Source organism: Paroedura picta, chromosome 6, assembly GCF_049243985.1.
Source record: "Paroedura picta isolate Pp20150507F chromosome 6, Ppicta_v3.0, whole genome shotgun sequence".
Classification (NCBI taxonomy): Eukaryota; Metazoa; Chordata; class Lepidosauria; order Squamata; family Gekkonidae; genus Paroedura; species Paroedura picta.
Genome location: NC_135374.1, coordinates 123982277 through 124005483, shown reverse-complemented (window position 1 = coordinate 124005483; position 23207 = coordinate 123982277). Strand labels below are relative to the sequence as shown.

Sequence of the window (23207 nt, the reverse complement as noted above, 5' to 3'; positions counted from 1 at the left end):
GGCAACCAGCCTTCTGCTTGGCCGCTGGAAATTTGATTGGCTGTGCAGGTTTTTTCACAGTATTGCTTGGGCATCAGCTGCCCTCACAACCCTGTGCAACTGAGGGTCAGTGGGGGCAACCATTCTACTGGCACGTCTTCTGTGGCTGCACCCACCCCCATGGGTCAGGATTCCAAGGCGGCCTGCAGGCCCCAAAAGGGGCGGGGGGGTGTATTGAAACCCGTAAGGGCAGCCAGTTGTTGGCATGCATTGGCCTGGTGAAGGACCCTGGCCATGTCTCTCTCCTCCTCTTTGAGATGACGATGGTCAGAGGAATGGATCAGTGCAGCCAGCCAGGGAGAGGCTGCAGTTCCCTTGGCCTAGGGTTGCCAACCCCCAGATGGCACTCTCCTGGAGCGGCAACTGAGCTACGGGTGACAAGGACCCATTCGCCTGCAGAAAAGGGCATCCCATCCCTGCCGAGGGCCCTCCCTTCGCCAAACCCGCCCCTGCCCCCAGGAATTTCCCATCCCACAGCTGGCAACCCCAAGTGCTGAGATTTGGTCAGTCTTTCTGCCTCAACATCTGGAGAATATAGAGCAGGGAGGTCCCCCAATTTTTTGAGCCTAAGTGCACCTTTGGGCTTCTGACCCGGGTGGTGTCCTCTACCTCCCCTGTGGTGCTTTGGGCACCAGGCATCCGCCAGAGCCTTTCCTGGCACCCATCAAGTACTCTGAGAAGGTGGGCAACGTTCCTCTCTGGAAGAGCTTCTGAGTAGCCAATGGACATCTGTAGGGCTGCTGACCTCCAGGTGCATGAGTAAAACCAAGGCAATGAAAAACCCAAGGAACAGGTCCCTCGGTTATTTTAAATGTAATCCACAAATTCTTCTGATAAGAAATCTTCTAAATGGTACACAAAAGCAAAATCAAACCAAGGTGCCCCTGGTATGGGCCTTTTCAACTCTTCACGCAGCCCTCCTCAGGATATTCGGATGTCCTTGGCTCTAAGGAAGAGGTTCTCCCCCGTAGAAGCAGTCAGGCGTGGATATACATAGAGTGTAGAAGAAGAAGATTTCTTATCAGAAGAGTTTGTGGATTAACTTTAAAATATCTGGGGGACATATTCCTTGGTTTGGTTTCCATTTCCTGAACACGGTTTAATTCGCATTGCAACCTCCAGGGGGCACCTGGAGATCTCCCCCTGGCTCTCCAGCCGGCCAAGCTCAGCCCCCACCCCCGGGCATGGCTTGGCCTCTGGCTTTACAGCCTACTGGGGTTCCTGCCCTCCCCTCTCTAAACCCTCTCCATGATCCACCCTCAAAATCCTCAGGGATTCCCAACCTAGAGCTGGCTGCCCTAGAGGCTGGATTGATGGTGCGGATTAAATTATTTATTTATTAGTTATTTATTTGTTTACATTTACATCCTGCTGCTCCCAGTAAACTGGCTCACAGTGGCTAACAATTCATATCTCATAAAATTAACATTGCCTTGTCAGCAGCTGTCCCCAGTATTGGCTGGATTCTCTCAGATACTCCCCGATCGCTGTTTTTAAAAAAAATAAAGTTGCAGATTGAAATTGAAAATTACTGCTCTTGTCCCCTGCGTTTGGCTTCCCATTGGACCCAACACCCTGTGTCAGGATCCTAAAGGCGCCCACAAGGTGAAGAGGGTTTCTGCTCCAGGGAATGGCATTTAGTCTGCATTTCATCTCTCTCTCTCTCTCTCTCTCTCTCTCTCTCTCTCTCTCTCTCTCTCTCTCTCTCTCTCTCTGCAATAGCATGTTGCTCTCTCTGAGAGAGAGCGTCACTCAAGGCAAGGCTCTCGGGAGGCTGCAGGGCCGCCTGGCTGCACGAGGACCTTAACTGGTGGGGCAATGCGCAAACAAGCAAGCAAGCAAGCGCTCCACATGCAAAGCAAGAGGCTCCAGGATTCCACCCTCCCCGAGCATGTCCTGAAATGCAGAGCCTCACATGTGTGGAGTTGGCCGTGAGAATGCCCCAGCGGTCTGGGGATGGTGAGTTCAGGACTGCCATCGAATGACTTCACTGGGCCTCTCTTATTGTCCTCTGCTGACCCCCATTCCAGGAACTCCCAAGCAAGAAGCTGCGGGCTGTGGGCAGAGAGAGGCCCTGGCACAGAGGCTGAGCCTTCTCCTTTCACACGGAAGGGCCCAGGACCAAGGAATGGGTGATGTGAAAGTCTGAGGAGACAAGACGGAGCTTGAGAGACTGATGCTGATTCAGTATCAGGCAGCTTTATGTGGGACCCACCATGGCTCAGTGGAAGAGGCTCTGTTTTGCATGCAGGAGGTCCCAGGTTCAATCCCCAGCATCTCCAGTCAAGAAGGACCAGGCAGTACATGCCAAGAAAGGCCTCACCCAGGAGAGCTGCTGCTGGTCTGATTGAACAAGCTCGACCTTGCTGGACCCAAGGCCTGGCTTCATGGGGGGGGGGGCAGTGCGTGGGGCCTGTGTGTGGCCCCTACTGCCCTGAGCAAGGAGGCACTCCAGACTCCCCCTGCTACAGGCTGCTTTCTTGCATGGGCTAAGCTCCCAAGGAGAGGCTCCCCCTGGGCGGCCTGCCTTGGATTCCGCCCCTGGCCCTCCAGCCGCCTCGCGTCGGCTGGGAAACTCCTTGGGACTGCCAAGGCCACCCTCCAAGGCCTCCTTGTCCTCCAGGGGAACCGATCTCTGTTGTCTGGAGGGGAGCTGTAACCCCGGGGGCGCCCCAGGTCCCACCGGGAGGCTGGCATCCCTGGCTGCAGGGCATGCATCTGTCTCCCGGGATGGAAAAGCAGCCCCTCCTGTTTGCCTCGGGCGCCCCAGAGGAGACAAGGACCGCACGGCCTCGCCGCGGCGGGCTCTGAAAGGGCTCCTTGTCCCCCGGCCGAGGGCCGCCCCCTGCCCGCCCAGCCCCTCCTCCCGCCCGTCCGTCCCGTCCCGTCGGGGCCGCAGGCTCCGCAGGCAGAGCCCGGGCAGAGGCGCAGCGGAGATGGCCGCCGGGCTGGAGAAGGTGCCGCTGGCGTCCGAAGACCCGGAGCAGTGCCCGACGCCCCCCGTGAGTACCTGCCCGCCCTGCCTCCGCCCGCGCTGCCCTCGCCTCCCCGGGGCCTCCCGACGGCTAAGCGGGAACCCTCCGAAAGCCGGCGCGCCCTCCCCCGCGGAGATCGCCAAAAACACGCACCCAACAGTCCCCCCCCCTAAAAAGAAAAGGGAGCCCGCGGGGAAAGGGGACGCCCCCCCCCGTCTGCCCTTCGCACCTCAGCGTCTGCTTTCAAATGGGGGGGGGGGAGGGAGAACAGCGGGAGAACATCCCGGCCTGGAATTAGCACGTTTTGCTTCTATCAAGCAAACTAAGCAGCTTCTGCAGCGGGGAATAAAAAAATTAAGCAGAGGGACTCGGAGCACGTACAGAGTGCGCTTCCCTTTGGGTAGGAAGTGTTGGCTGTTTTTCAGGAAAAGTGTTCCTCCAAGCATGTGCAGAGTGCTGCTGCAGCCCCTGCTGGTGCATCAGAGCCTGCTTGGCTGCCCAAGCCCCGGCTGTCCCCCGAGGCCGGTCTCCAGCAGGTGGCCCCTTCTCAGGCCCCGTCCACGCCAGGAATTTTCCTAGGCAGAGTTAGCAACCCTGGGCTTGCCAAGCTCCATGTGGCACCTGGAGACCCCCCAGAATGACACCTGCGTTGAAGGGGGGACTCAGATAGCCCCTTCCTTAACCCTGCCCTCCCCAGGCCCTGCCCCTACATCTCCAGGCATTTCCCAAACCAGAGATGGCAACCCTATTCACTTGCTCCGTGGAGGAAGCTGAGCATGGGAGTCTCCCCCTCCTTAGTTTGCCCCGTGGATAGTGGGAAATTAGCGGGTAGTGGGGGACCGATGCCCTGCCTCCTCATCTCCCACCCCTCTGCTCTGCCTTGCCCCAGGCTTACTCGGCTGGGATGGCAAAACCCTCCAGCACGGGACAGCTGCTCAGAATCGGGGCCATGGCGCTCATCGGAGGAGCTCTCCTGCTCCTCTTCGGAGTCATCGGAGCCTTCTCCTACTGGAAGGTGCAAGACAAAGAGGTAAGGCCTCCGGGGTGGGCCTGGGAGCTCAGGCCTTTGAAATACCTGGAGGGCGGAGCCACAGAGTCCCCTTTTAAAGCAACCATCTTCCCCAGGAGCCTGGGGATCCGCAGCCGATCAGCTGTAAGAGCAGGAGAGCTCCAGCTGGGGGGGGGGGGGCTGGCGCTGGCAACGCTCGCGTGGGCCCAGGGCCACTTCTGGGTCCTCAGGTAAATTGTCTGCTTTGCAGGAGGAACTGCGGAACCCCAGACAAATCCTAAACTGCCGTTTGCAATCGCCCAGACTCCAAACGAAGGTTGCCCTCTTGCAGTGTGGAAATGACAAGGTTTTGGGAGTGGGGCCTGAGGAGGGTGGGGGTGGGGAGGGGAGGGTCTCAGCGGGACCGGATGCCCTCGTGGCCACCCTTCAAGGCCGCCGTTTCCTCCGGGGGAACTGCCCTCTGGAGATCATCTGTAATTCAGGGAAATCTCCGGAAATCAAATCAAGCAGAAAAGAGAACTCAGCTGGTTTAAAACAATATCCTAATTCTCTGTTTCTACGTCTGGTTCAGGCGGTTGTGATTCTGGGTCCCTTTGTCCTGGCATAAATGAGCAGGATGAGAGAACCCGGATGGAGTGCCGAGACCTGCCTGGCACGGAGGGGACTGAATCCACCCCCTTGTGGGGGGAGCTGCTGGTCCCTCCCCTCAAGACTTACACAAACAGGACCTCCCTGGAGTCAGGACTTCTGCAGTATCCCGGATCACTGTTACCTATTCTGCACAATGGCCATTGCGCCAGGCCACCAACCTGCCCCAGCTCTACACGGGGGACTGTTCAGGCCGGTGCACCTCGTCCGCCCTAGATTTGTGCCTCCAGATGAGGCAGCCAGAGTGGCAAGATCCCAGTGTGTGGGTGGGGTGGTGGGGGCCATTTCTTTTTGTTTAGGAATGTGGTAGCAATGCCACATTCCTAAACAAACAAACAAAAATGCCCCAGGTGGCTCTACGCACTGGGCAACACTGGGCAGCTGACTAGGACTTTTTTTGTGCCTTCCAGATTGCCGTAGGTCAGGGGAGGTCAGGGCCTCTCCCTAACAACTTACGTCCACAGCAGGACTTACATAGTTACAGCATTGGACTAAAGCTGGTATCCGTGTAGCAGGAAGTCACCTTTTGGGTCATCACTCAGTATAATCAGGAGAAAATTTGCAAGAGTGTTTGTATACGTTTTTTACAAGCCAGGAATCTCATCATCTACTGTACAACTCTGCTTACTGAGCTCGCCTGTAGTCAGGAGGGGGTTGTTGCCCCTGCAGTGAGTGTTACCAGAGTTCAAATAGGCAGAGAGAACAGAGCACCAGTCTAGTCTGTAACCATTTGTGCCGGTATAATAAAAGGAAAACAGCCCTCTGGAATACGAGCCAATCCGGGCGCCCAGTGAGGTAAGTTGACCCCGGATTGGCCTGGCCTCTAGAGGGCCATCCCCCAGCCACACACAGCTCTCCTGCCCTTGAGGTCAGAGGCACACTGGCTGAAGAGCATGCAGGATCTCCAGCCGCCTGCCTGCCTGTCCCTGCTATGGCTGCCAGGGTGAGGCAGTGGCGCTGGAGCCGGCAGCCCTACAATGGTGTTGCGAGGGCTGCTGAAAGAGCCCACGGCCTCCCCCTGCCTTCTGCTCTTGTTGAGCCAATCAGGACACTGGAGGAGATAACTTGAAAATCATCAGGAAGTTCCTGTCCTAGTTATGCTAAATACATATCTCCTCTGATGCCCTCTGCCGGAAACCCTTTATATTCTCCACAATTATGCAGGTTTTGTATATTCCAACACCCCAACATTCCTCAAGATCTTGTATGCATAATCGTTATGTCTTTCGATGTGGAAGGTTCTGCCATAGCCTCTGATTTAGAGAGCCTTCTCTGTGGTACTCCCTTATTAGCTCTTCTGACTTCAGCTTATGCACCCCCTTCTGGTTCTTGGAGTTCTGCTGGTGTTTCAGCTGCAAAGTCCATGGTGCATAGTTGCACAGCTTGTAGCTGCTGTACTCTGCTTTCTTTCATCAATGTGAATTCTTTGATGTTTGCCTATTAATTTGTAGGTTTTTGTTTTTCATCAATGCAAACTGTGTGACAGTTTTTTTTACAGTTAATGGATTAGGGATCCTGTATCTTTTACATCCTAAGGCATATCCTACAAAAATGTGCTGCTCAGTTCTCATGTTCATTTTGCTTCCTATCTCCTTGGGAATGTAGGTGAAGGCTTTTGACCCAAACACTGTCAAATGTTGCATACTGGGTTTGTGTCCATACCATAGTTTATATGGAGTTCTTCTGGCACCTTTGGTGGATAGTCTGTTCTGTTGGTAGGTAGGAACATTAATAGCTTCTCAGATTTTTTTCAGGTAGCTGTGCTTCTAGGAACATGCATCTACAGATCTCATTTAAGGAGTGATTCTTTCTGCTATGTCATTCTGTTCTGGAGTGTATGAAACAATGAGCTGCTGTCCTAGTCCTTCTTTAGTCAAGTAGACCATGTCATGACTCACATATTCTCCTCCACTATCTGTGCTAATGGTCAATGGTTTTCTCTGGAAGCTGTTACTTACCAGTGCAACATGTGTTTTGAGCTTCTCCAGTACTTGATTAAGTAGGTGACTGTATACTTTGAGAAATCATCAAAAAAATTAGTATATATTTGTTCCAATGGGAAGTCTCTGTCTTTATTGGGCCAAATACATAACTATGAATTGGGCTGACTTGTCTCATGGCTTTTACTGAAAATAGGTGTGTTTCCTTTAACTTGAATCAATTGCATGCAGTTTCTTTCAGTATTGCATCTGGTTATCTGTATGGACAATAGCATTATCATCTCTACTAGTAGTAAAGCCCATTGTGTTCTATCATGCAATGGGCACTAGCTCATTGTTCGGTGTGGGTTTTGTGCCTCACATGGAAGCTGGCAATCCTAAGAGGAGATCTCTATGTGTACCACAAGCCTCACCCAAAATATGTTCAAGCAAACCAAGGAAGTGTGGAATTCCAAAACAAGAACCTAAATCTATCTGGCAAACTTACTTCCTCTCTGCAATGTTTTCTCAACCTGAAATTTCCCGGAGGCAATTAGTCTCCAGTCTCCAGACTATAAAGATCATCTCCCCAGGCTGCTTTGGAGGGTGGACTCTGGGGCATGGTACCCTTTTGAAGCCCCACTTCCAAACTTCGCTTTCACTGGGTTTAGCTAGCACAGTCTGTTGGTGATATCTGCCCTTCTGTGGCCTGAGGCCTACTGCTGGCAACTGTAGTTCCTGTTGTCCACAAAGCCAAATCGTTGCCTAATAAAACTGGAAAACCTTGTTCCCCCCAAAGTCTCACTGTCTACTTTCCTGTAAACTCTTTCTATGCAAACTCCCAAGCTAACTCCACTTGAAATTCTGGGCCACTTATTCCTTTTATTTCATAGGAAATTCATGGCAAATTTTGCTTTTTATTTATCAGGTCAGGGTTGAGAAAAGTCACTTCAACCCCTATGTCTCTCCAGCCAGTTGCTTGTTTCCCATTTACAGTGACAGAGTCTAAAATTCCGTATTTAGATCTTCCTGCACTTTCCAGACTCCCAGGACCAATGCTGATCGGTCTATCTGTTTGCGGCAAAAAATAAAAACTGTTCCTGATAAGGGCTGGCCAGAGCCCACAGCCCAGGTGGGACACACTTGTGCCATTCCACCACATCCTCAGCCTGCAGGCCTCTAGCATCGTTTCTGCTATCCCATTGGCCAGTCTATCTGTTTGTGCAAAAAAATACAAACTGTTGCTGGTAAGGGACACCTCTGCCGTCGACTCTGCTATTGTTGCTCTTCTCTAGACTGTTATGATCAGCTCTGCAGGCAAAAAATCCTCCTCTGCAGGAGGGCAGGACTCTGAGGCATTGTACCGTTTTGAGGCCCCACTTCCAAACCTCAAGGAATATTTCCAGCCCAGGAGTAGCCAACCTCCAAGTGGGCCCTCGAGATCCCCTGGAATTACTGCTCATCTCCAAAATATAAAGATCAGCTCCCCAGGCAGAAAGGGCTGCTTTGGAGGGTAGACAGAGCTGTTGTGCAAAAGAAACATTTTAGCCTCCCACACAGGCTGTTGTGGAAATGAAACACTTGAAGACTATTGCGCAGGTTTGCTGTGCAGATGAAACAGGAGGCAAAAGAACCCCCGCAATAGCATCCAGTTTTGTCTACACAACAACCCTACACGGTAGGCCTCAAATGTTTGCTACAGAGAAGAGACATGCATGGCTTGGCTGCATCTTCCCTCTAGCAGGGAGGCCAGCCAGAGTAGTATTTTAAGTGAGAAGGGGCTTTTCTGTGTCCTCCCCGTCAGCCAACTGTTTGGCAGAAGGGGAAAGTCCCCCCCACCTCAAAAGGAAAGCACAGCCATGTCCACAGACTCCCCTGCGTTGCTCTCGGTGTCCCCCTTTATATTCAGTTCACTGCAGGTCTTACATCTTCCAACAGCGTGTGCCTGTCAGGCCCCCTCCTCATTCCTGGTGATATTTTCTCCTGTGTGAAAAGCAGCTTGCCTTCTCAGCTAAGAGTCATTGTTAACTTGAACGCTCTCATATTCTGAACCAGTCACTTTGGCGTACTGAACGTTAGGTATTCCCTTAGTTATTTTCAGTTCACATTTGACTCTTAAGTCAGGTTCTTGAGGCCTGAGTTCTGCTTTCAAAATCTGCTGGTCAAAATGTTTCCATTGGGGAGAGAGGGCTCCTTCTTTTCCTGTCAGGTTTCATTCCTAGTTCAGCCAGATAACTTTGGAGACGGAACACAAGCGCACTTCAGATTTCTTCTTGGGAGTTCTGCCAAGTTCTTCAGGCATTTTATTTGCTTCTCGTTCCAACATGAACGCTTCTCTTCTGTGCTTTCAGAGCCAGAGCTTGAGAGTACTGTAGATACTTCTAACCATAAGGTTAAAAACTGCATAAATCCTGCAAGCGCTTCCGGTCACCATTGGTGGCCTTCCCTTCCTCCAGAATGGCATTTGGATCATACCATGTCCGTTGTAAGCCCTGTCGTTTATGACACGGAAACACGGAGTGACAGAGTTAACTTAGTAGAGGTTAAATAGAACCATCCATATTTTAAATAGAACCATCCATATTTTAATTCTGTTGCTTTAACTGATTAATAATAGTATTCAAAGCAGAATACTCTAAAACTGGCCTTGAGTCCAAGGAGGAGGACGTCTTCAACATACTCTCCCTCAGAATTGCTAGATTTGAGTCCGGCAGTGCCTTAGAGCAGGGGTAGTCAACCTGTGGTCCTCCAGATATTCATGGACTACAATTCCCATAAGCCCCTGCCAGCAAATGCTGACAGGGGCTCATGGGAATTGTAGTCCATGAACATCTGGAGGACCACAGGTTGACTACCCCTGCCTTAGAGGCCAAGAAGATTTCAAAGGAAGCTTTGACACTTGAAAGCTTCTACCCTGAACATCTTCTTGGTCTTTAAAGCCCTACATATGGGTGGCCAAGAAGAGCCTCTTGTGGTGCAGAGTGGTAAGGCAGCTGTCTGAAAGCTTTGCCCATGAGGCTGGGGGTTCAATCCCAGCAGTTGGCTCAAGGTTGACTCAGCCTTCCATCCTTCCAAGGTCGGTAAAATGAGTACCCAGCTTGCTGGGGGGTAAACGGTCATGACTGGGGAAGGCACTGGCAAACCACCCCGTATTGAGTCTGCCATGATAACGCTAGAGGGCGTCACCCCAAAGGTCAGACATGACTCGGTGCTTGCACAGGGGAGACCTTTACCTTTACCTTATGGGTGGCCAAATTGTGGGTCTCCAGATGTCCATCCTGGCAGGGGCTGTTGGGAATTATAGTCCGTGAACATCTGGAAAGCCACTGTTTAGCCACCCCTGCCTGCAGTACTGGACTCAGATCTGTTCTACTGCAGACCAACATGGCTGCCCTGTGAAACCTCTTCAGAATTCTTTTTAACTAGAGTTGTTACCACACTGAAGATGAAGGAATGAACTCACTCATGGCTGTGACTTTTACCTGATGCTTAATCCCAATTTCTCTATCTAATTGACCACACAGAACAAAGTTTTAATCCAGGGGGACTTTTAAGACCAACAAAGTTTCATTCTAGGTAAAAGCTTTTCTGTGCATGGACACTTCTTCAGATAAATGTATCTGAAGGTATCTAAAGATGTGTGCATGTCCAGAATTAAGCTTTGTTGGTCTTAAAGTTGCCACTGGACTCAAACCTTGCTGTGTTGTTTTAGAACAACGTGGCTACCTATCTGAATCTTACCTCACAGAGTTATTTAATAGAATGATGCTATAGAAATCTATCTCTCATAGCTGAGGATTTCATCATAGTGAAATAAGGTAGTCTATGCCACTTACATGACAGAAGAGGTTGCCACAATTATGATCTCAAAGATGCTGCTTTTTATTCCAGCTCTACAATGTCCACTACACAATGAGTGTTAATGGGAAAGTACAAGAGGCATCCATGGAAATAGATGCTGGAAACAATCTGGAGATCTTTAAAACTGGAAGTGGACGTGAAGAGGCAATTGAAGTTCATGATTTTCAGATAGTAAGTAAAGTTTCTTCTGCTATTTCCCTCCTGCAGCCCTGCAGGGATGTCCTTGTGTCAGCTTTTCGACTACCTAGTTGCAGATGTGATCTAAGTGCAGGAGAACTCCAGGACCCACCTGGTGGTTGATATTGCTTGCCACTACTGATATTTTCATAGGTGAGGCTTTTTTACTGGATAAATGGTTCAGAAAGATGCTCTGGCAAAGGGAGGGGGATGATGGTCTGTACTGTGTACTGTGTTGCTGTAAGCCTGCTCATTTCTGCATCTTTTAATATGTCATGTTTCAATGCTTATTCTTTGATTCAACTCTGTTTCATATTTCTGCTGTTTTTCAAATTTCTACATAAATAAAAACTTAATATCAAAAATGGGTTTTGTCTCCGATTATTTCTACATAAACAATGCAACTATTATCCAATATAAAGTACCTTGTATGTTCTTTCTAAACAGTATATTTCAGTAGCTCCAATAAATGGTAAAATTTTCCACTAGTATAATTTTCCAACTTTAAATATAAGGCAAATTATTAATAACAACATTATTTTGCAAAATTTACAAAAGCAGGACATACATCCATATGCAAAGTTCCATATATCACACAATCAACCAAAATGTTTTGTGTTTAAAATAGTAGGGGGGCCAAGTGTGGCAAACACATACCAAAGTAGTAGTGTTTTTACAAAATTTAAATGAAAAACACTTAACTTTCAAAGTTGAACCAGAAAAAACATTTCTTAAAGGGGAACTTAATAGATAACGTGATAGATCCATCAAATTACCCAAACCATCAGCTATCAGAGTCTGAAAAGCAAAGATATAGTAGGCATATCATTGTAATAGCTTATGTGTAATGTTTGATAACTGGGTTGCAATATTAATTCCAATCCAAAGAATCGCAGATCCTCCAAATTGTGATTTTTACTCAAAAAGGGTTCTGCGGGTTATGCTTCCAGGATTTTATTCTTCATCTAAAATAGAAATGTGCTCCATAATGTGACTCTTTAATGGTCTAGTAGAAATTCCAATGTACAACATTTTATACAACTGGGAGCACGTGGAGAAAGCTGCTGGGGAGTGCTGCTGCTGACCAGGTGAGGCTATTGTCCTGCTGAGGGAGGTGATTGCTGGGAGGATTAAAAAGGGCTGCTCCTAGCGAGAGGCGTGAGCCTTTGTCAGCAGCCTGGGGTTCTTGGGCTAGCAATTAGAATCAGTAGATTATATTTCCCTAGTGGTTGCACTGCCTAGAAGTTACAATGGACCTCCAGGACACTCATCCCATCATCTGCAGTGAGTGTGACATGATTGCCTTCCTCCCGGAAGACAAGATTGTTTACATCTGCCCCAAGTGTAAGCTGGTAAGACTTTTGGAGGAAAGGATTAGGGGCTTGGAAGAGAGGATTATTACTCTGACCCAAATTAAGAAAGGGGGGGAGTTCATAGACCAGAGCTGTGCAACTCGGAATAAAGAGGATACAACCAGTCCTGAAGAGGATAAGGGGACTGACCTCATTACGAAGCCTCTGCAGACAGGAAAAAGACTCAACGGCGTAGAGCGAGGCGGTTCTCGGGGCATCCCAAAACAAAGTTTAAGACAAAGTGAAGAGGCCACAGGATAGAAGGAAATGGTGTTCAGAAGAAAAAAAAGGAGAGTACTGGTAATTGGAGACTCCCTGCTAAGAGGAATGGATCGCCATGTGGCTGGGCCCGACCCCCTAACCTGAGAGGTTTGTTGTTTGCCAGGGGCAAAAATTAAAGACATTTCAGAACGGCTGCCAAAACTCCTCAAATCTACGGATCGCTACCCTTTTGTGATGGTCCATGTGGGAACGAATTACATGTCCGGGAATACCATCGCTCCTATTAAAACAGACTAACAAGATCTGGGGAGGAAGCTCAAGCAAATGGGGGCACAAGTGGTATTCTCTTCAATCTTGCCTGTCAAGGGAAGAGGAATGCGTCGGGAGAGGAAGATAATGGAGGTGAATCAGTGGCTGCGTAGTTGGTGCCGGCAGGAGAGATTTGGTTTCTGGGACCATGGGATAGGCTTTCTTGAGGAAGGCCTACTAGCACCTGATGGACTGCACTTATCGAAGCTGGGGAAGAATGTGTTTGGCAGGAACCTGGGGAGATTCATCAGGAGAGCTTTAAACTGAAGCCACAAGGGGAAGGAGACGTTCAACATAGGGAGTGTAAGGAAGGAGACCGATTGGGGGCAGCCCAACCAGGAAGGCCAGCTCATAGGGAACCAAAAGTAAAAGGATTCATATGCCTTTATACTAACGCCCGAAGCATGGGCAATAAGAACTTCTCATGCTGATGGAAAGGTATGATCTAGTAGGCATCACAGAAACTTGGTGGAATGATTCTCATGACTGGAATGTAATAGTGAATGGATATGAACTGTTCAGAAACAACAGAATAGATCGAAGAGGTGGTGGAGTGGCACTGTATGTGAGGAAAGGGCTTACCTGTCAGGAAATTCTAGTGAAGAAGAGCATATCTACAGTGGAAAGCATCTGGGTGAAAATAAGCGAGGGGTAAACAAACAGTGTGGTGGCTGGTGTCAGCTACCGACTGCCTGACCAACAAGAGGATGTGGATGCTGCACTTTGTGAGCAGCTTGAGAAAATATTAAAGCGGCAGGATCTTGTCATCATGGGTGACTTCAATTTCCCAGATGTGTACTGGGAAACAACCTCTGCAAAGCGTCCTCAGTCATGCAACTTTCTGACCTGCCTGGCTGACAATTTCATTTATCAAATGGTAGATGAACCACAAGAGGTTCAGCCATACTGGACTTAATACTGACCAACAGGCAAGAGTTGGTGGATGAGGTGAAGGAGGTGGGGACCCTAGGGGGAAGTGACCATGTCCTCATAGAATTCCTTTTGAGATGGGGAGGCAAGGAAGCTTGTAGCCAGACGTGGATGTTAGATTTTCGTAGGGCAAACTTTAATAAACTCAGAGACATGATGAGTATCATACCATGGACGAGAATGGTGGAAGGAAAGGGAGCATGTGAAGGGTGGGCGCTACTCAAACAAGAGCTATTGCATGCTCAATCAATGACTATCCCAGAAAGACGAAAACACTGTAGGAGCTCTAAGAAGCCTATTTGGATGAACAGAGAACTTCAAGAGGAACTAAGAAAGAAAAGGGAAATGTTCAGGAAATGGAGGGAACAACAGAGCTCTAAAGAAGAGTACCTACAGGTTACTAGGCACTGTAGATCAATCATCAGAAAGGCCAAAGGTGAGAGTGAGCTAAGATTGGCCAGGGAAGCCCACTGTAATAAGAAAAGATTTTTCAGTTATGTCAGGAGCAAACATAAAGTAAAGGAGGCAATAGGCCCACTGTTGGGTGCGGATGGACAAACTCTAACGGAGGATGCAGAGAAAGCAGAAAGACTCAGCGCCTATTTTACATCTGTTTTTCCCCACAGGTCAAAGGGTTTAGGCACATCTAGAGATGGCAGTAGCCAAGTGTCTGGGTGGCAGGTTGACACGGACAGAGAGGTTGTCGAGAAGCATTTAGTTGCACTGGATGAGTTCAAATCCCGTGGGCCGGATGAAATGCACCCGAGAGTGCTCAAAGAACTTTCCGGAGAACTTGCAGAACACTTCTCCATCATCTTCGGGACCTCTTTAAGGACTGGAGATGTCCCGGAGGACTGGAAGAGAGCAAATGTTATTCCGATCTTCAAAAAAGGGAGGAAGGATGACCCTGGAAACTACAGACCAGTGAGTCTGATCTCTGTTGTGGGTAAGATAATGGTAAAGGTAAAGGTATCCCCTGTGCAAGCACCGAGTCATGTCTGACCGTTGGGGTGAGGCTCTCTAGCGTTTTCATGGCAGACTCAATATGGGTGGTTTGCCAGTGCCTTCCCCAGTCATTACCGTTTACCCCCCAGCAAGCTGGGTACTCATTTTACCGACCTCGGAATGATGGAAGGCTGAGTCAACTTTGAGCCGGCTGCTGGGATAGAACTCCCAGCCTCATGGTCAGAGCCTCAGTCAGCATGTCGGCTGCCTTACCACCCTGCGCTAGAAGAGGCTCTAGATAATGGAGCAGATATTAAAGGGAGCGATCTGCAAATATCTGGAGGACAATTTGGTGATCCAAGGAAGTCAGCATGGATTTGTCTCCCAACAGGTCCTGTCAGACCAACCTGGTTTCCTTTTTTGACCAAGTAACAGGTTTGCTGGATTGTGGAAATTTGGTTGATGTTGTTTACTTGGATTTTAGTAAAGCCTTTGATAAGGTTCCCCATGATGTTCTGATGGATAAATTGAAGGACTGCAGTCTGGATTTTCAGATAGTTAGGTGGATAGGGAATTGGTTAGAGAACCGCACTCAAAGAGTTGTTGTCAATGGTGTTTCATCAGACTGGAGAGAGGTGAGTAGCGGGGTACCTCAGGGCTCGGGGCTCGGTCTGGTACTTTTTAACATATTTATTAATGATCTAGATGAGGGGGTGGAGGGACTACTCATTGAGTTTGCAGATGATACCAAATTGGGACGACTGGCAAATACTCCAGAAGATAGAGACAGAGTTCAACGAGATCTGAACAAAATGGAAAAATGGGCAAACGAGAACAAGATGCAATTTAATATTATTAGAAATACAGGTAATAAATGATCGGTGGAGTTCAATGATAGATATTGAGACTGAGGAAACTGAATATTGGTCAGCAGGTTTGTATAATATTTAAAAAGATAAAGGTAAAGGTATCCCCTGTGCAAGCACCGGGTCATGTCTGACCCTTGGGGTGACGCCCTCTAGCGTTTTCTTGGCAGACTCAATACGGGGTGGTTTGCCAGTGCCTTCCCCAGTCATTACTGTTTACCCCCCAGCAAGCTGGGTACTCATTTTACCGACCTCGGAAGGATGGAAGGCTGAGTCAACCTTGAGCCGGCTGCTGGGATCGAACTCCCAGCCTCATGGGCAAAGCTTTCAGACAGCTGCCTTACCACTCTGTGCCACAAGAGGCTCTGTATAATATTTAGAACTTGATAATTGTCAAATCTTAGATGTTCTATATTAAGACACACTACTACAAGAAGTCTCCAAAAACAGAAGCTGAACTAATACATTTCTGAAGAAGAAATAAACAAAGGGAAATGCCAGCTAAATACAGGGAGAAGAGTGGAGGTAAGGAAGCTGTTGAGGAGCCAGAAGATCTTTCACAAATTCTGCAAGGAATTGACCAGCTTATAAAGGAGCTAGGCAAGGTGAAAACAGAAGAAAAAAGAAAAATCATTTCGTCTATACAGCAATCCAATCAAATCTTAACTGCAACTATAATTGGTCTAAATGAAAGTATTGAGGAAAATACTCAGGATATTAAACAAGTGAAAGCTAAAGATCAAGAAGTAGAGAAAGATGTAGATGAAATACAACACTGAAAATTTCAACTGAGGAGAGACTGGAATTGCTTCAAGTTTAAGGATGAAATTGGAATATCTTCATGGGATGCCAGAGACATTTGACATAGAGGATTTGGAGCGAGAATTAAAAAATCTAATCCAAGGCAATCTGCAAAAGGGAGAGGATATAAGTACTGAAAAAAATATACAGTCAACCCAAAGGCAGAGAAACAACCAAGAGATATGCACTTTGATAGCAAGAAGGTGAGAGATTCGATAATTTTAAGAAGTTGAACGGAGCCACTTAAAACCCAAGATCAATAAGCCAATGTATTTCAAGACCTTCTGGGGGATTTACTATGCAAGAGAGCTGAATTCTGTGTCTTAAGGCAGATTTTGATTCAAAAAGAGATAAAATAATCTGGAAAATCCCATTCACTCTGGAAGTAATTTTGCCAACTGGAAAATGAATTCTTAAGAATTCTCAAGCCCAGTCATTAGCAGAGCAACTATTGGAACAGGGCTCTGAAGAGAAAGTAGACAATGAGCCAGTGAATCTGAAGAATAGATAAGCTCAAAATAATTTCAGTAAATGTAAACAGCTTGAATCCACCCACAAAAAGTTCTAAGGCATTTACTCAACTCATGAATATTGGTACTTATATTTCTTGTCCAGTCTTGTATTTCATCTTTATCTGGAACAGCTACAAAGAGCAGAAGATAAACATTTAAAAAACTGCCACAAATGTGCTACTAAAGAAGATTAAAAAAATTGAGATCTGAAAAAGATATATTAGAAACAGAGGACATTTATTTTTATTTTATTTTTTATATTTCTAGCCCACTCCTCTCCAAAAATTGGTCTCAAGATAAAAGAATCTCAATATAGTAAAATATTTTTAAAATACACATATATATGTTAAAAAACCTGGAAGATGGCTGACCTACAGGTTAAGGAAAGAAGTGGACCAGAAAACTAACAGAAATGAAGATCAACAAGAATATATTAACAAAAATATATTCAGTGCTGTATTGTTAACTTTTATAAAGAACTTTATAAGACCCAAATCCAGGATCAGTCAGTTATACAGAAGTTTTATCATATTTAACTCTAGAAAAATTCACACAAGAACATAAAATTGAATCAAAAATAGTTGTCCAAGAAGTGACTTCTGCTATAATAGCATTCAAGAGGGGGAAAGTACCAGCCCCTGATGGGCTAATGGCAGAATATTATAAGAAGATGATTGAAATTATTACAATACCAGTTCAACAAGTATTGAATGAAATTAGAGAGCAGCCTAACAGAGATTGTCCAAAATCATGTCCAAAATCAAGCTTATCAAACACTGATGCATGGAGAAGGTATGAACCCACTAATTCTCCAATCATATAGGTCAATTTCACTTTTGAATGTGCATTACAAAAATTTTGCAAAATTTTTGGCAGGGAAGCTGAAAAAAATGTATATCCAAAGTCATTCATGAAGATCGAACTGGTTTTATGCCTAAGAATTTTATGAAAGACAATGCACAGTTTGTTTTGAATGCCTTCGAATTTGCAAAGGCATCTGGGAGGAAAACAGCATTTATCTTTCTAGATGCTGAGAAGGCCCTTGGCAATGTTTCCTGGTTTTTTCTTAAGAACATGTAACTAATTATGGACTATGGAGAAAATTATTTGAAATTGGTCCAGCGGCTTTATTGGAAGCACTTATCCTGAATGCTTTGGCTGACCCTTCATTGAGCAGGGAGTTGGACTACATAGCCTGTGTGGCCCCTTCCAACTCTAGGATTCTATGGTATTTGTTGAAGATATTATAAGTTCCTTTTTTCATATGTGGTGATCCAGTGAGAAAGTTAAAATATGGATAAAAATTAATGACAAATTGTAGAGGTTACTTAAAATTCAATTTCCGTTAGTTTGAAAATTAGGCATTTTTCCCCAAGAACTTTCCTCTACTTGCTAGGGTATTCTTTTATGGGACAGCTTCAGCCAGACCCCTAATTCCCTCAAGATGGAAGCGGCGAGAACTACCAGACTTGGGCTTGTGATCAGGGAAGCTAAGAGAACATACCACAATGCCAAGGCTTACCAGTTCGATAAATAGAAGATCATCTGAAATTTTTTACAAATGCTGAGTCTTTTTCTAACATTTGTTATAGTCTGTTAGATTATAAGATTACTGTACTAATCCTCTTTTTTCCCCTTTTTATTTGTTTACTGATCTAAAATAAATAAAACTTGAAATTCAAATAAATTATCTGGTGACCAATTTAAATCTATATTATAAACACAATGACTTCAGGAAAGCTTGTAATCAACTGACCAAATTTTTGTTGGGATGTAATTATCCACTTACCATCATTTATGTTCCTCACAGTCAAGCTTTAAAATGCAAGGATAAGCAGGCTAAACTAGATTGTTTAGTTTGATCATTTGGATTTTCTGTTCATGCCAACCACCAGGAGAGGAAGAGGAGGAAGAAGGAAGAAGAGTTGGTTCTTAGATGCCACTTTTCTCTACCCGAAGGAGTCTCAGAGCAGCGTCCATTCGCCATCCCTTTCCTTTCTCCACAACAGGCACCCTGCGAGGGAGGTGAGGCAGAGATTACTGAAGAAGAAGAGTGGGTTCTTATATGCCATGGATACTTTAATACCCATGGGATTGAACACCAACCTGAATTTATTCTTTCTTATAAATATACTAGATTCAAAGCCTGTTCCTAAGAACAAGCCCTGAAAGGGTCCCCTCCCCTGGCCACTGGCCAGGCAGCTTAAGGTGGCTTGGGGCCACTGCTCGCAGCCAGATCAAGTGGGGTGGGCGGGGGCTGGGCAGCTCATTAGCAGTGCCAGGACAGAGCTCCTTAGCAGTCCTTAACGAGCAGTCAGCAGTCCGGGAAGCCCTCAACAGCAGTTCCAGCCTAGCAGGCCAAGAGGCCCTCGTTAGCAAGCCCTCCACCACAATCCTGTGCCCAGGACCCTCTCCCCTTACCTGCTGCTGGCTCCAGGAACTGAGGCATCTGAGAGCAAAGAGGCTAGCATCCAGGGACGGAGGGCGGGAGCTGCAGGGGCAGAGCCAATCAAAGCAAAGCTGGCTGCACCCTGATTGGCCCTATTATAACTTGGACAGCCCGACACGTCCCACCCCCTAGATTGTTTCAGAAATATATAGAGGAACAACAATGGATAAGGATATTTATGCAGTCACTGGGTGATCAACGCAGGGGTTCCTGGGCTGCTAGTCTCGTTCTGGCAGATGGTGGGTAGTCCCCACAGTTCGAAAATTGATGGGCAGGTCCCTGGCTGTGCCTGGGCAGTTGATGGTGGGTGGAGACCTTGACTGTTGGTGGAGGAAGGATGGGTCTCTGATTGTGGATGGGCAGTTGGTGGTAAGGCCCTGGCTGCGTTTGTTCGGGAACAGGCTGGGCAGACAGGCTGGTTTTCTCCCTTGTTGAGTGGTCTGGGGTTCTGGTCATGGCTTGGCAGATGGTTGGTTTTCCTCCCAGGCCAAGTGGTCTGACTGGGGGTCATCCACTTCGGTGGGAGCTGGCCTTTCTGGTGGTTTTTTGGCGGGTCGGGTTTTGGATGGTTGTGGTTTCCTTTACCTTTTGCCACTTCTAAGTGTCTGATTCTTTTTTGTTTTCAAGATTTCTTTCTTGCTTCTTAGATTTTAATTTTTAGCCTGCTTATCTCACACGGCTTTCCCTTTTCAGTTTTTTCAGGTTGATTTTGTACCTGGATCCTATTCCACTCTGTCTGAAGCTTTCTTTGGTGGGGTTTCTTGGTAGCTTTTGAAGAATTTGGAGTTTTAGGTCTAATTAGTTGGAATCAGTCTGCTTTGTGCAATTGCTCCAGCTACCATCTTGTTGCTGCTTGTTTTTGTGTCTTTCTGTTCTATTGTGAGACACTGATTTCATCTGGTCAATATCAGTGTGGGATTTTCCCCCTTTAAGGATTGTGAGTTGGAGTGTGGTGTCTCAGGATTTATGTACAGGAGATTTTCTGGCTTCTTTGGGATCAATGCTGTAGGTATTATATCGCTAGATCCCCCTACACTGCATTGACGGTTGAAACCCTTTGAGGCGTTTTGTTAGTCGTAAGCAGGCATGCCTTTTGCAACGAGGTTTTTAAATAGTGGGTATTTCACAGTTCGAAGACTAGGTTTTTGACTATTGTTATTTATTGACAGGTGGAAATTAGTTGTGTTCCATGCTATTATAAAATATTGAAATAGAGACCAATTGATTGAAGGTATGTGTAGTCAATGGTTTTTGATGTATGTTTATTGTATTATTATTTTGCATTACACTGCATTACACAGATCTAGAATGCAGCAGCCAGGGTCCTCACAGGAACATCATGGAGGCCCCACACCCGGCCTGCCCTCCAATAACTGCACTGGCTCCCAGCTGAATCCCAGATCAGGCTTAAAGTCTTGGTAATCACCTTTATGGCCATAGGCGGTCTGGGCCCAGTGCACCTGAGGGACCGCCTCCCTGTCTATTCCCTCCAAGGGAATTCCCTCTATGCTTTGCCACTTCCAGCTGGTTGGTGATCCCTGGCCCCAAAGCAGCATGCCTGACTTCAGCCAGGGCCAGAGTATTCTCGGTCCTGGCCTCCACCTGGTGGAACGAGCTCCCTGAGGAGATCAGAGCCCTGCCAGAACTATCTCAGTTCTGTAGGGCCTGCAAAACGGAGCTTTTTCACCAGGCATTTGAGCCAATAGAGCCAACAACCATCTACTGGGGCCTCCAGAACCCCACCTCTTCCTGAACTAAATCTTGAACTGACCAACTCTTGGGTCTATAGTTCATATATTAATTTAGCTATGTTCTGTCAGTTATGAATTATTATGCAACTGCAGTTACTACTGTTGTTCATCTGATATTACTCTGAATGTACTTATCTTTTTGTTTCCTGTGTAAATGGTCCTGAGCCGCAAGGGGAGAGCAGTATATGAATATAATAAAAAATAAATAAGTAAATATATATATATATATATATAATGAATATTATCAGAAATTATTTTTAAAATGTATCATCTTTACATAATATAGAGCCACTAATGAAGGAAATCTCGAAACCGAGCGTTTTTCTTCAGCTCATTTTGGCTCTGTGGCTGTATACATTGCCCTATGCATAATAAAGACTTTATTCTGATATCACCATCATCAGCTTGTTTTTTTGCTTCTCCTTGAATTTGTTGGCTGACGGGTCATCTTCTGATGAACTGTCATGCCTGACATGAATTTCTCTGCTATCATGACCTTTCCATCGGTCAGCCACCAATGTGGTCCCTGACACATCCTCCTGGGATGGTAAAAAACGAGCCACCAACATTGTGGGTCATCAACCAGCCCCTGCATTCCAGGCTAGCTTGTCATCTTTTCATCATTTCCCTTCCATCTGCCTGCTGGCAACATGATATGTGATCAGTGCCAAATCGTCCTGGACCATATAAACCAGGGGTAGTCAAACTGCGGCCCTCCAGATGTCCATGGACTACAATTCCCATGAGCCCCTGCCAGCAGGGGCTCATGGGAATTGTAGTCCATGGACATCTGGAGGGCCGCAGTTTGACTACCCCTGATAGAAACACTGTCCGGTGTGGGACACCATTATGCCCTTTGCTGTAAGCCGCTTTGAGCCTCCTTTGGGTAGAGAAAAGCAGCATCTAAGAACCAACTCTTCTTCTTCTTCTTCTTCTTCTTCTAGCTGCTCAGTGTCAAATCCTTCTGGGCTTCTACAGCTGTGTTGTGTGCTAGGCTCCCTTGCCCTCCCCTTCTTCACCATGGTATCAGCCCTCTGGGAACACAGCGGATTGTCTGTGCCGAACAAAGCACTATCCAGAAGAAGATACCCTTATCCACACCTTCTGTGACCTTCATGTCATGAAGATGTGGACCATAGACTTTTCCTCTGCCTGCTGGCTAAGTAATCAGTGATTGGTGTGGATCTGTAGGAAGGCAGTTCTTAAGGAGTCAATTTCCAGGTTAAGTGTGCAATTTGGTGCCTCTTATTATGTGTCAGGAAGAACTGCCATGCCAGTGCTTAAAAATTCAGAGATCCCTATTAGCATTCTCAGCATCGCCTACCTCGCTGAATGCTTGCTGCTATCTTGTCAGTCTTGGTTCAACATGAAAACTGTGTTGTGTCGTTCATTGACACTGAATCTGCATCACGCCTCCCACCTCCCACCTCCCACCTCCCACCGGTTTGATTTCACAGATCTCAGCAAGTCACATGGAATGGTGGGCAAAACCCTGATATCCTCCTGGCTACCCCTCTACATTGCTTGCCTGTGCTTCTTCTCCCTTCTCTTCACCTTCCTTGTCCGTTCGACAATGTCCTGCCACATTTCAGTGCCTGCCAGAAAACCCCTTCCTCACAGACAACACCAGCCTGATGACTCCAGCCTTCACCGGCCTCATGGACCGTGGAGAAGGCATCGTGTGCCATGGGCAGCTCTTCAGCCTTGTCTTGAAACAGCTGAGGGGAAGCTTTCCAAGGTGCAGGGTGTCCATCGTGGGACATGGTGCAATCCCCACTCAGACAGGGACAGCTGGGGGGAGAAGCAAGAGTTTCTTTCCCCTGGGCCTTGTTTGCTGTTTTGTTCTTACTCTGGGCTCTGGTGGTCTGATGACACAGCCTACCCTCCTGACGCACACCATGGGCCGTTGCCTCTGCCTTCTGGCAGTGTGAAAAGTGGCCAGTGCAAGGTTTCCCTGGGGTGTCAAACCACGGCAGACAACCCTGTGGGTTTTAAATAGGAATATGGGTCATGTCCTGGCTAGCAACCCCTTTCTCCATGGCTTTTCCATCCACATATTGGAAATGTTCTAGGGTTATGCACTGTGGCACACTTCGGCCGCCTTGATGATCACCGATGCCTGAGGTGGTCAGTGCTGTGGTGTGGAGAGGAGGGGCAGAGCACCATCTGGTGGCTGCACTCAGGTGACTGCGTTTGGCCTCTGGCTGGCACGCCACCCCCCCCCCCTCTCCATTCCACAGGGCTGGGCATCGGTGATCGCCAAGGCAGCTGAAGCACGCCGAAGCGCACAATCCTGGTTATGACTCCTCCTGAGTTGTGAATCCTTCCTTTTCCCATTTTCTTCCAGGGATCCAGGCATAGACCTTGGCTTCTTCAAGGGTTCCTCTCCACCCCCACGACAGGCAAGGTGACTGCTGTGTAGTGCCAGCACTAGCCACCAGG

At 47.3% G+C, this 23207-nt stretch overlaps 1 protein-coding gene across 1 annotated transcript in view; it reads left to right on the top strand.

Annotated features, from left to right (window-relative positions):
• Positions 1-2893: 2893 nt before the first annotated feature.
• CNMD (chondromodulin) overlaps positions 2894-23207 on the top strand; it is a 46204-nt gene continuing 25890 nt past the window's right edge. The window contains exons 1-3 of the mRNA XM_077344118.1: positions 2894-3041; positions 3904-4044; positions 10482-10622. Of these exons, the coding sequence (XP_077200233.1) occupies positions 2976-3041; positions 3904-4044; positions 10482-10622 (348 nt within the window). The 5' untranslated portion in view covers positions 2894-2975. The remainder of the gene's footprint in view (positions 3042-3903; positions 4045-10481; positions 10623-23207) is intronic.